The following is a 12,763-nucleotide window of genomic DNA, read 5'->3' as shown; positions in this document are numbered from 1 at the left end:
TCCTTTCAAGCATGAATTTAACGTGGAGATCTTCTCTTCTCAGACCGGTGAGTGGAGAGAGTCGGTTGTGTCATCCCCAAGGGGCTTTAGGTTGACGATATCGATTGGAATGTTAGTTATGTTCACGATGGAGGGTTGCATTGGAAGAGCAATAGCGAAGCTAGTGCAAACTTTCTTATTCAGTTGGATCCCTTCAAGATTGGCGTTGATCATTATGAATGTAGTTTCTGGGAATTTGATGGGGCAGATGTAGAGCAACAAAACATGTTTAGAGTGGGGTGCCTAGCCATGAGATTTGGGTGCCTAGGTGTTTACGACGGAGGGTCTCCATGGTTGTGGAACTTTGACCATTCTACGCATGCCCTCTTCTTGTTGGAGTTAAAAGAAGGAGCTGGTAAATTGCGTCATTTGCGTGTGAAGAAGAAAAGGGTTTATCCACTAAACAATGGTACGTTTCCCGGCAATGATAACAGTCGATTATCATCGAGGGTTAAGCTACTAGATTTTAACCCAAATAGGAAGGACAGCTTATTGTATCTAAGTATTGGTACAGACATTTTCAGCTACAACATGGCTTCAAGAAGGTGGCTGAAGACTGAAGAAAAGAGTACACGGCAGGATGATCATGAACATGATTACTTATTCCCAGTAGTTGTTAGCCCTTGGTGGCCGACGCCAATTCCTACACTACCGCACCTTCTGTTTTCTCCTGCTGTAGGAAAAAAGAAATTATTTAGCCTTCATGGCTGTCTGAGATGCTAGTTAAGGATCTTCCAGTTCAGTTCCTTAATCTTTTCAATGAGATAATACCATTAGTGTCGAAAACTATATTACATTTGACTTGATTTAAAATGACATTCATTCCCTTTCAAAAAAAAAAAAAATGACATTCATTCGCTTCGAACAGAGATACAGTTATATAATTAATGTTCCATTACTTTTTTTTATCGATTAATTTGGGTTTGTCATTAGGCTAAGGGATTTTGTCCACTTACCCCATTTTTAGGGATTTTTTTCCCACTTACCCCATTAAGTTTTTTTAATTCTCTCTTACCCAATACACTCTAAGGGAGTCTTCCCTAATACCTTTTTTTTTGTTTTTAATTTTTTTTTAATACCATTTTACCCTCACCCCCTTGTTACTTAGAGAGAGAGAGAAAAAAAAAATAGAAGAGAGAGAAACCATGGGAGACTTCGCCGGAGCCGGTCACCGGCCGCCGGATTCCGGCCAACTTCGCCGGATTCCGGCCAACCTCGCCGGATTCCGGCCAACCTCGCCGGATTCCGGCCAACCTCGCCGGATTCCGGCCAACTTTCGCCGGAATCCTGTCGCCGGATTTCGGTCACCCAATAGACATCTATTGCCCCCCAATAGACGTCTATTGCCCCCCAATAGACGTCTATTGCCCCCAATAGACGTCTATTGCCCCCCAATAGACGTCTATTGCCCCCCCAATAGACGTCTATTGCCCCCCAATAGACGTCTATTGCCCCCCAATAGACGTCTATTGCCCCCCAATAGACGTCTATTACCCTCCAATAGACGACTATCAGCCATGTATTGCCCCCCAATAGATGACTATCAGCTATGTATTGCCCCCAATAGACGACTATCAACCATGTATTGCCCCCCAATAGACGTCTATTAACCATGTATTGCCCTCCCAAGAGACGATTATCAGCCATGTATTGCCCCCCAATAGACGTCTATTGCCCCAATAGACGTCTTTGATTCTATCTGGTATCTACCAATCTCGGTTCAAACTTAGCATCCAACATGACATTTCTCGGCTTCAAGTTGTTATGCATAATTTGAGGCACATATGCATGAAGATACTGAAGCCCTTTAATCACCCCAACTGCAATCCGAAGCCGAAAATGCTCTAGGCACCCACGTCCAGAGCTGCTTTTCTCACCGGTGGTCCAACCGGAGCTTTGATCGGAGAGGTAGCTTCAAGCAGAGCTTCTTCGTCGCCTTCAGGTAGCTTCGACCGGAGCTCCACCACGTTCGCTCGACTCACATTCACCACCTGATGGTCCCGGGTCGACCCGGCCGGCAAAAACGCCTTCTGACATCCAGTTGGTTAGGGCCACCAGCAGCAGCGAATTCTTCTCAAGTCGGATCTCAGACTCTGTCCGCTCCTCGCCGCAGAAGAAAGGTTGAAAACCTATCAACCTAGCCAACTTGATTGTCCGGAGTCTCGAAATCCGGTGAAACCTTGAGGCCGATGAGTTTTAGAAGACGGCGGTTGTCGGTGCCATCAGGGCGACGAGTGGCCTTCTGGACCTTCGACACTATCGTTGACGAAGAGTGGAGCGACGAGGAGAGAGAGAGAGAGAGGGAGAAAGCCGGCTCCGGTGTCCGGCATCTAGAGAGAGAGAGAGAGAGAGAGAGAGAGAGAGAGAGATCCGCGCAGTGGTAATGGTGGCAGTGGTTGTAATTATTTAATTGAGTTGAGGGTAAAATGGTTATTTGATGTGAAATTGGGTTAGTGGGAATAAAAATCTGTTGATGGGGTAAGTGGGTTAACTTTGGCTCATTTTGGGGCTTTTGGTCAAGAACCCTTAGGCTAATTTAGGATTGACTAGTCTCCCATACGACATGGATGGGTGCATCACACTTTTAGCCAATTAACACAAATTATGAAGAGAAAATTAGGTTTAATATTGTTCGATACGGCTATACCTCTTATAATCATAATCATAGTTCCTTTTTATTCAGAAAGTATTTCTAACATCTTTTGTGTAACGTGGGGACCTTCAGTCTTTGTTGAAGAAAGACCAAAGTCGGAGGGAGTTAAAACTGGATCCAAATAAAGAAAGGGAACATATATATATGTGCGTCTGGGTCATCAAAGAGAAGGGAGGAATTAGATGACTTTGAAACCGGCCACAACCAAGAAGTTGCATGATTGATAATTAGGATGAATAGTGTATAACATCACCTCTTGCTTCAAAAGATATGCACCTTCCTTTTATGGTGTGGAGCATTAAATTAAGTGCAACAAATTACTAGTGAAATTGCCGGTGTCAAAGTCATCTAATTCCTCTCCCTTCTCTGGGACCGCTGGGAACTTCCAAATCTGGTCAGCTAAACTATTTGGTGTTTGAACTTTGAAGGCAACTCAAGCTAGCATAACAAGTTAACAACTCTGGCTACGTCTTCCTTAATTTGATGAGTTCACCACATCCATCTTAGTCAAATTTAATATTGTTGACTTGTTTTTTTTCGTCTTTCGGCTATTTATACTGTTAGCTATTAGGTGAGATATGTTTAACTCGGATTACTTTTATTATTAGTCTAACAACATAGCACAATGCATCGAATAATTAAAAAAGAATTGAAGAGTACTACAGTACGTGATATATTGCAAATGTGTAGGAATTTTTAAGACATAGATCATGAGTAATTGCCCTAGTGACTTAATGAGACTTTTTTTTTTCTTCTCTAGGCAAAATAAATTGTAAGACAATGTATTTTCCACCGGATTGGTTAAGCCCCAACGATGTTCATGAATTAAGATTTGCTTAAAGACGGAATGACAATTTTGATGTGTTCTTTATTAGCTAGTGAAAGTAAATTTACAATGAGCACCCTGATAATTTGTGCCTAAATCCTGCACAACCATAAGTCGATCGCTGCCCAACACATCGTAAGGAAGATTGCTCCAAAACAAGAAGGAAAAATATAGTTAAGAAGTGCATGTCAAATCGTAATGAGAGGAGAAAAGACTGACTACATAAAAAGAGTTAGCTATACAAGTTCTTTATAGGAATTACTTAACTACTTTTCGTGGATGTCAATTTTAAAGCTTCTTTGGTATCTTTTCACGATTTTGGGGTACTGGTCTTGAATAGTTAGGGAGGGAAAGAAAGATACAAGCCAAGATTACTAAGAGTAAAGGAATATAAGCTTCTGTGATTAGTCGTTTGCATAGATCGATCATTTCTGATCTCAGATTTGTAAAAAGAGACGTTGTACTCTATTTGAATATAAATCGCGCACAAAGTTACGAAAGTATGAAATGTGGTTTACTTTATTGAGGGAGAAATTTCCTCTTGCGTCCCCATGTTCCCAAGTTCCCAATGCCTTAAGTTGTTAGTTAAGCTGCACATCAAGATTTGGAAATGGTAAAGAGAAAATAGGAACCAGAAAAGGACTTTTCTCGGTGCTAGTTAAAATCAAAGTGCTTAAAATGGCAGCGATTGCCAAAACTAATAACCAAATATATCCCTTAAGTAGTTCCTTCCATTTTTTCAGCAAAGCAAAGTTTCACTATAAATTATTCTTACTTATTCGATTTCATGCTTAACAAATCTCATATACATGATTTAGATAGTTATGCATGCAATTTAAAAATTGGATGAAAAAGTTCGAAGCAAATTTTTATAAGAGAGTGTAAAATGTTTATTCAAAAAAAAAAAAAGGTGTAAAACGTACTTGAATTAGCATTTCTCAATATTCATAAGATAACTCTGCAAAGTTAAATTCAAAAGGCATATTCGTGAATACTTATTGGAGATGTTCTAAAATCTAAATCAGAAAATAATACGTTGTGAGACTTACATTTATTCTCCCTCAAGTACAAACAAAAAAACAGTGACGATTTCCCATAAATTTCACCACAACTGGCCACTCAAAATTATGAAATGTCCTTTTACGAATCAAGATCCAGGTTACATTACATCATGACTGGTTTGATCGAATTGGAGTCAACAACTCAACAATAGAAGAGAATCTTATATGCTTGTTTTATAGTTGTTTTTCCCTTTGCGATTGCAAACATTTACCATTTGGTGCAACAATGGCACGTCACATATTAGATTTATACATCGTTTTAGGAAATGTCGTTTAGGCCTAGTGAGGAAGCAAAGAAGTGGAAGGCTAGGGCAGGTGGGAACGGCTCTAGGGTTCTTTCTTTGCAAAATTTCACTGAATGCGACAAATGAAGCTTCCTAGATTGCTATCAATGTCGATGAAATGAAAATAGTGCTGGCTTCTATTGAGAAGGAAAAAAAAAAAAAGAGCCAGGGATTGCAAAGGATTCGATGCTTCTGTAGATGTATGGTGTTTAGGTAATTCAACCACAATAATACAAATAATAGAGAAATCGAGTTGGTATATAAATTAGTTAAAACAAGCTTAATTTTCTATATTTATAGCTGTCATGTATTCAGATAATCGAACGTCTTTGCATCACTTGGTCATTGACACATCTATGATAAAATTGGATTTGAAATTATTCTTCGCCTATAGAAGTTTCTTCTATCTTTTGTTTCAGTAAACTTGACCGAACTGAAGCATAATTTTGGTGTTGTAATTTCCCATACTTTTCGTTTAAAGTTTATTTGGTACAGTTAAATATTTAAATATGAAATAATAAAAACACAAACACCACCTATTAACACAAATTTCACCTCTCTAAGGTATATTGTGCTTCCATAAAAAACAAATTAAAGTTCATACATATTGTATTTCTACAAGAATTAAGTGCACTTTATTTGTATGTCATGAACCCATAGCAATATGTATCACGTACAAAGTTCACTATTTATCTGATTGATATTTGACCAAATCAAAGATGAATACAATTTCCATGAAAAAAAAAACAGAAATTTACTATAAGGAATTAATAATGGAAGATTTTTCTATGATTTTATAAAGTCGTGAACAAACATAGGAAAAAAATCATAACATCCATGGGACAGACATTGAGGAGTGCTCAGTGTGATAATGGATAATCAATGCATGAACCAGACATGCTTTCATATCTTTGTCTATTTTATTAGAATACACAAACAATCCGATCGATCCAAAATCACTGAATACTTCACATTCTCATATAATATTTGACCATAATGGTGTAAGATTGCGATGATCGAACACCACTTAATTAGATCGAGGGGTCTTAATAGGAGAGATCGATTTACGATCTTGAGCTACAGATTTGAGTTCATGTCCTTTGAACGTACACATATAACTAGGGTTTTGTGAGATTAAAAAAATACTACTTGACCTGTCGATCGTATTAAACTAAATGGTAAAGTTAAATAAAGAAATGCAAGAACATAAAAACTAATAGTCGATCCACATGCATTGATCCTAACTGTTTAACTTTTTGCATCAACAAACAGTTGAGAGGTTTGGAAACAAGCTTTGCATCCAAATTGTGGAGAGATTTAAATTCAGAACTCATATATTACATACTATGGAGAAAAATAATATTAAACTAATTAAGCCTCGATCTGGTTGGAGAATAAGAGGCTTGAAAAGTAGTTTTTTTTTTTTTTTTTTTTTTGGATGGGGGAAAGTAAACTCATGTTCAGAAAATACGTTTTAGAAAAGAAAAAATTAACTTGAACCCTTTGATTCTCTCAGATTTGTTTCTTCTTTGAACAAAAAATATTTGAATCATTTCTATTCCAAAAAATGCATAACTTGATCACACTCATATACTTGAGTATTTTTCACTTAGTTTTCTGTGATTAGGTTATTGGTAGAACAACCCACTACCACTCTACCTAGCTTGTCTCCCATTTAGTAATGAGCAAGACATTAAATGGGGATTCACCCCAAGAAAAATTGACTAGTACTAGAAGTCTAGAAAGGTGATTCAAATGAAGGAAGAACAAAGACCTAGATGCATATCCATTTAATAATTCAATCTCTTGCAATAGTGGTCAGAAATTGAACCCTCCCAAGCAAACCAAGAGAAGGAAACCTGCAATTTTCTAACCATATGGTGACCAAATAATGGCAGCCCGAATGGGCAGTCTATTATATTAATGGAAAGGACATGCTTCAAGACATCTACAACCCAACAAATTAATTAACAATCATAATCCAATTTGCAATTATCACACTATTCCCAAATCCCCACCATTAATGAAATTCAGACTAGTATAGCATGTATGTTAGGAAAAACTAACCCAAAACTAGGTCACGGCTGATGTAGTCCCCCCTCCTGATTTTAATTTGATTCAAACCTACATTACATATAGTAATTTGGTCAAAGATTGTAACAATTATCTAACCCTCCCCCTTGAATATGTTAGTCCAACAGTACCTTTTTCCTTGTTGGACACTCCTTTTGTGAAATTGCATGTGGGAGTCCTTAGAAAAAAATTAAACTGGGAAAGCTTTTGAATCTTAAGGTTACTATTACCCTTGTGACCAAAACTAAACAAAACAAAAGAAAGAGAATCTCACATAACATTAGAAAAGAATATAATACACTAAAAGACGATGTATTAAAGTTTTTATAACAGTAAACTAAATGCTTATCATCATATTCTAATTTTTTGTTTTTATGGAAGAAAAGAAACTTCTATTAATGAGACGTATGAGTACAATAATCATATTGTAGGGCATCTAGGACAAGCTCTGTAGCATTGGTCAAACCAATTCTTATAAACATCAAACTCAAAATTGTAGCCTATTAATCTTAGAGCTACATGATTCGAAGCTCTATAGGTATGTTGTAACCCTATAGAATGTAACTGATCACGTAACAAGCCTTTGACATCTTCAACTATAGTTCCAAGTGCATTATGATCTTCGCCCTCATCAGTTACTGCCTTGACAGCTTTCAAACAAGCACTCATTACCACAAAATTAGAAATACCAAGAGCTTGAATTAACTCAAGTCCATTCTTGATAGACAATAACTCAGTATTGTAAGCAGAAGAAACATTAGGTATTTTGTAAGCAAACACAATAAAATCTCCCTTCTCTAATTTGATAATAAGCCAAATTAATTTATCAATAAATAGAATTAATATATTTATATATCAAACTGATCTACTTAAAATACGAGTTACATTATTTTTATAGATTTTAAAACTCAAAAGGAAGAGAGAAAGTTCTTCTTCTGGGTTTTTCATGATTTTAAAACTGGATGCAACAGAGATTGTGGATCCAGCAACCAATAAAAGCTAAAAGATTTAGGGGGAGGACAAAAACCCCACCCACCATTCCACATGATGTGCTATTTTTGTTGAAGAAATATAAACCAATCTCTAACATTATCCCATTGGATGAGGAGGACCTCTCACATGGCTGCTTAGCATTAGTTTAGTGAAATGAAATGTTGGCGCTTATCGGCACCGTGTAAATTGTGTTTGCTCTAGCCGATTCAAATATTGGACTCACCTATTTGTCACATATTGTATGAGAAAGTGTTTAAATTCCTATTGTATAGTTGTATAACTAAAAAGGTGTAATGGCCACTTTTTTGGCCACATCATGTGGGGTGGTGTTGGCATAGTGGAGGAGAATAGTGGTATCAGTAATGGAGCCTAGAGAGAGAGAGAGAGAGACAGAGAGATCTTCCCATCTTCTCACGTTACTACTTATATTTTGACATTTTCTGTCATATGGTCATGGCATGAATTGGTCGGACGCTTCTTTTCCTAGCAAACACGCACGCACCCATAAACTGGAAAATAATGAACTAAAAGCATATTGGCACTTCTGAGTTCTGATTATAAATTGTCAATCTCGATTACGTACTTGTCCAGATATATGATTATTGTTATTCTGATTTCTGAATTAGTAATTAAATATATGATTATTGTGATTCTAAATTAATAAAGATATAAATCATTTAATTGAATGTATAAGAAAAATTAAGGGTGATATTATACGCACCGTGCACTAATAATAATGAAAGAACGTTTGAAGTTTTGAAATCACCTTTGTCAAAGTGGGATTTGAAAAGAAGTACACTTTCTAGGTTGAATGATGAAACTTAAACTTCACCCCTATTTTTTTGGCCATTGTTTGTTCATTGAAAAAAAAAATGATTTGGAGGAACGAAAGACAGCGCAGTGGGGGCAAGCTTAACGTTGTATTCCTTGTAAGGCTCCAAAAATGAAGATAGGGTTTTTCCTTTTTGGTTGAAGAAGATAAGATTTCAGGTACCAATTGGCACTGTTAAGGGCCATGAGTTTCGTTCGAGAAAAAGAAGCCACGACTTTAACCATGGATTTCTGGTTTTGTTAATGATAGAATGATGAAGATGATGATGCCATATAATAAAGAGACAAGCTGGGATCATAACTTCGATCTCATTATTGCAGGGTACAGAGCATAATAATGCAACTAGCACTTCGGGCATAACAGCCCGATTGCATCACTGAGTTCAAGTAGACAACAAAAGAAAGAAAGAAAGAAAGAACACGAAAATTCTCTGAAATTTCATCTTCCATTGATATACATGGGGTATGTACAAGTTACAGTGTGATGTTGGAAGCCTCAAACATATGCCCTCTGTCTCTCTCTCACTCTCAAGTCTCAACCTCCGATGAGCTTGTGCTCGCCGGGTTGACATTTCAAAAGCACTTACAAATTAAAATTAGTAAAATTTACACTACCAAAAAAGAAAAGTAGCAAGTCTTTCAGACATTTGTATCACAAAACTTGCCATCCATTCGGTTTTGGACCGCTTTAACAGCAGCAACTCTGGCAGCAGTGGCAGCTCTATTTGAAGCCATGACCGCCTTGTTCACCTGTTCATCCACCCGCCGGAGGTTAGCAGCATTCTGTGCTGCTCTCCTAGCAGCCTGCAATTTAAGAACAAGAAAAGAAATAAGCTCAAGAAATAAAAAATTGAAAATGTGTTGAGCACGGGACTATATTAGACGGTTAAATACCTGAACAGCTCGGACAACTGCATCGTTTAGTGGCAGAAGAGGGTGCTTAAGGGTGCCACCATCCCATACACCACATCTTGTGTCGCCACTCCGGAAGGTATAAACGCCGTAGCCTTGCTTTCGGCCTTCATGCCATGACCCCTCATAACAATGACCATTAGCAAAGTGATAGATACCAAATCCATGGATTTTATCTCCGAAATACTCCCCTGCATATCTATCTCCATTTCTGCAACAAAGTCAAATTTACCAACATGATCAGGTAACTTCATCAAATTGAACCAGAAACCAGTCATCCTATCAGTCAGTCAATTACAGTTGCAGCATCTATTCAAATCAAATGTCAGACAAGGCAAGTACAGAGTTGAATTGCATAGCAGGAAGAAAAAAAGCAACAACCTCAACCCCCAACTACTCAGCAATATAACTGCAACATAAGGAAATAAATCTATAAAAAAAAAAGTAGGCCAAGAAAGTCAAATTCTTGATACAATAATCCAAAAGCAGAACACCATGAAGGAAGTTGGGAAACTATGATACCAAAACAGAACCCCTCAAGAATTGTTCCGGCCAAGATCACCTGACCCAGAAACAAATTCCACTGTTCCATTAACATGAAAAGTCCAAAACAGTAACCCCACAAGAATCCAGAAACCAACCAAACAAACAAACCCCAGATTGAAAAAGAACACCACCCAAAACAAAACACTGCATATTCCAAAAATTCAAAAAAAAAAAAGATTGAATCTTCAACAGTATCACGACTAAAAAAAGCAACCCGAAATACCTAAAATGGTAGCAGCCAAGTCCATGCTTAGCCCCATACTTGAATTCACCAGCATAACAGCTGCCATCAGAGCAGGTCTGAACTCCCACACCATGACTCTGGCCATTACACCACTCCCCGGAGTAGGAATCCCCAGTGTAAAATCTATAAACCCCATAGCCATGCCTGGATCCTTGCCTGTACTGACCCTTGTATCTACTCCCTCTAGCCCAGCTCTCAATCCCATACCCGTCGTACTTGGCATCGATCCAATCGCCTTCGTACCTCCCGTTCACGAAGTAATTGTAAACCCCGCTGCCATTGCTCTTCCCTTTGTGGAACTCGCCCTCGTAGAAATCGCCATTGCTGTAGAACTCCACCCCTTCCCGGATGATCCGGTGCTCCTTCCGGGTCTTACTCGGGTTCGGGTCCGACCCGATGAACCACTGCACGGGCTTCGCGTTGTGGGCCTTGGTGCCGCCGCAGATTCGGAACCGCTTCGACTTGTCGTCCCACGAGTGCTTCATGACCGAGACGCTGTGGTGGATCAGCGACCTGTTCTTGTTCGCCAAGAAAAGCGTCACCGCCACGAACACCAGCGCCAGCAGGAGGTTCTCGGAGGTCGCAATCTCGTCTCTCCGGAGGTAGAAGAAGAGGAGCAGGAACCCGAAGAAGCCGCTGAACAGAATGAGCGACGACACTGCCAGGAACTGACCGCTGTTCCGGGTCGACCCGGCCCGAGGAGTCGACCCGGAGCGGAGCGGGAGCAACTTGGTGGTGGCGCTGTTCTTGGGCTTCTGCTCTTCCTCGTCGTACTGGGCGGTGACGACGTCCTCCTCGGTGACGGAGGACATGCTGTGGAGGCTGTGAATGGAGGATCGGATAGTCGGGGAGGACCTCAGAAGCGACGACTGGGTCCTCGTAAGCTTCGCCTGGCTTTTCTGACCGTCCATTGCTGTAACGCCTCTCTGACTCTAACTCTAACTCTAACTCAACCGCAACCGTCCGATCAAATCAATCTCTCTCTCTCTCTCTCTCTGACTAACCGCACCACCCCCTGTACCGAGAAATGGTTATCACAAGCGTTGTTGTAGGTCTCGAGGCCGCCGGCGACATCTGACCACCCTCCCTCCCCCACCCCCCACCCCGGCGCACGTTAGACCTCGGATGACCCCACAAGCAGGCGCACGTTAGCAACAGCCCCAACTGAAGAAAATGCTCCGGAGGAGAAAAGAGAGTGTGAGTTTGAGTTGTGCCTGGAGAACTGGACCGGCCTTTCGGCTTTGATTTTATTTATGCTTTTGCATTGGGTTGGGGAGAGAGAGAGAGAGAGGGAGTCGTGTTCAACGTGGATCGTTCGATCTGGATCAACGGTGGGGTTAGATTTCTGTGGGCCCGCTCTGTTCGGGAAGATCTGGTCGTCTGATCTAGATTCGGCTTCTTTTCGCTTTACTGTGCAGGCCGGCACGTGACACTGCCACGTCACCATCTTTCTTAGCAGTACTTCCTTGTTACGCTGGACCATGGTCATTAAGTACTGCAACCCAGGGTTTAAATTTATTCCAAATTTCTGTCGTTTTTCCTGTATTTTAACTATATCAATTTAATTTTTCTATACATTAACAGTATAAGTAATGAAGTAATCTAACATTTAATATGTGACTTTAAAATTTGATATTTGCAGTTATCTTTTTTTTTTTAATAACTAAAAAGTGTGTTTCATGTTATACAGTTGTCTATTTCTATTCAGTACAAATGCACGTTGCGACTTAAGGAATGCTCAAAATATCTTTCAAAATAATTTTTTAGTCAATATAAAGTTTTGTGTAAACTATAGAGAGTATTTCATTTCATCCGAACTAAAATTCAGTTTAGGCTTTTGATTATGATTTTTGTTGTTGAATGATTGAATATAATTACTCATAGTACTATTTTTTCTTAGAGGTGCAATGCACTTGGGGAAAGAATTTAAGATTCTTTACCAGTTCAAGGGAAAGTTACATTGGGAATCACTTTTCATGAAAAGGAAAGTGATTAAATGGATTATCTGTCACTGGTTATCAAAAATCACAACTCACAAGCGAAAGATCTGTGGGCATGGAAATATGGCAAAATGTTTAACCATGCAATGGAAACGTGGGCCCCACCCAAAGTTTTAGGAAATTTGGGTTATTTATGGACCCTTTAGAAAATTCCCAGGGAGTCTGTCCGGTTTGTCATTATTTTATGTACGTGCTTCTTGTTGTGTACCCTGAAGATCTCTTCATATGTTGAGCCCAGATTTGCATCTACTAATATTTGAGGTATACACGCAATGGCTATAAATCTATAATGCATGTGTAA

At 39.2% G+C, this 12,763-nt stretch overlaps 1 protein-coding gene across 1 annotated transcript; it reads right to left on the bottom strand.

The window, feature by feature from the left end:
- Positions 1-9,166: 9,166 nt before the first annotated feature.
- LOC112172661 (junctophilin-3) lies at positions 9,167-11,636 on the bottom strand. The gene is made up of 3 exons (XM_024310097.2): positions 10,442-11,636; positions 9,655-9,883; positions 9,167-9,564 (listed from the first exon to the last, which is right to left on the bottom strand). The coding sequence occupies exons 1-3, from the start codon at positions 11,371-11,373 to the stop codon at positions 9,400-9,402; spliced, it is 1,326 nt and encodes a 441-aa protein (XP_024165865.1). The 5' UTR covers positions 11,374-11,636; the 3' UTR covers positions 9,167-9,399.
- Positions 11,637-12,763: the final 1,127 nt, after the last annotated feature.

Source organism: Rosa chinensis, chromosome 6 (assembly GCF_002994745.2).
Source record: "Rosa chinensis cultivar Old Blush chromosome 6, RchiOBHm-V2, whole genome shotgun sequence".
NCBI lineage: Eukaryota > Viridiplantae > Streptophyta > Magnoliopsida > Rosales > Rosaceae > Rosa > Rosa chinensis.
Note: the sequence above shows the minus strand (reverse complement) of the source record. Positions and strands in the feature narration are given on the sequence as shown.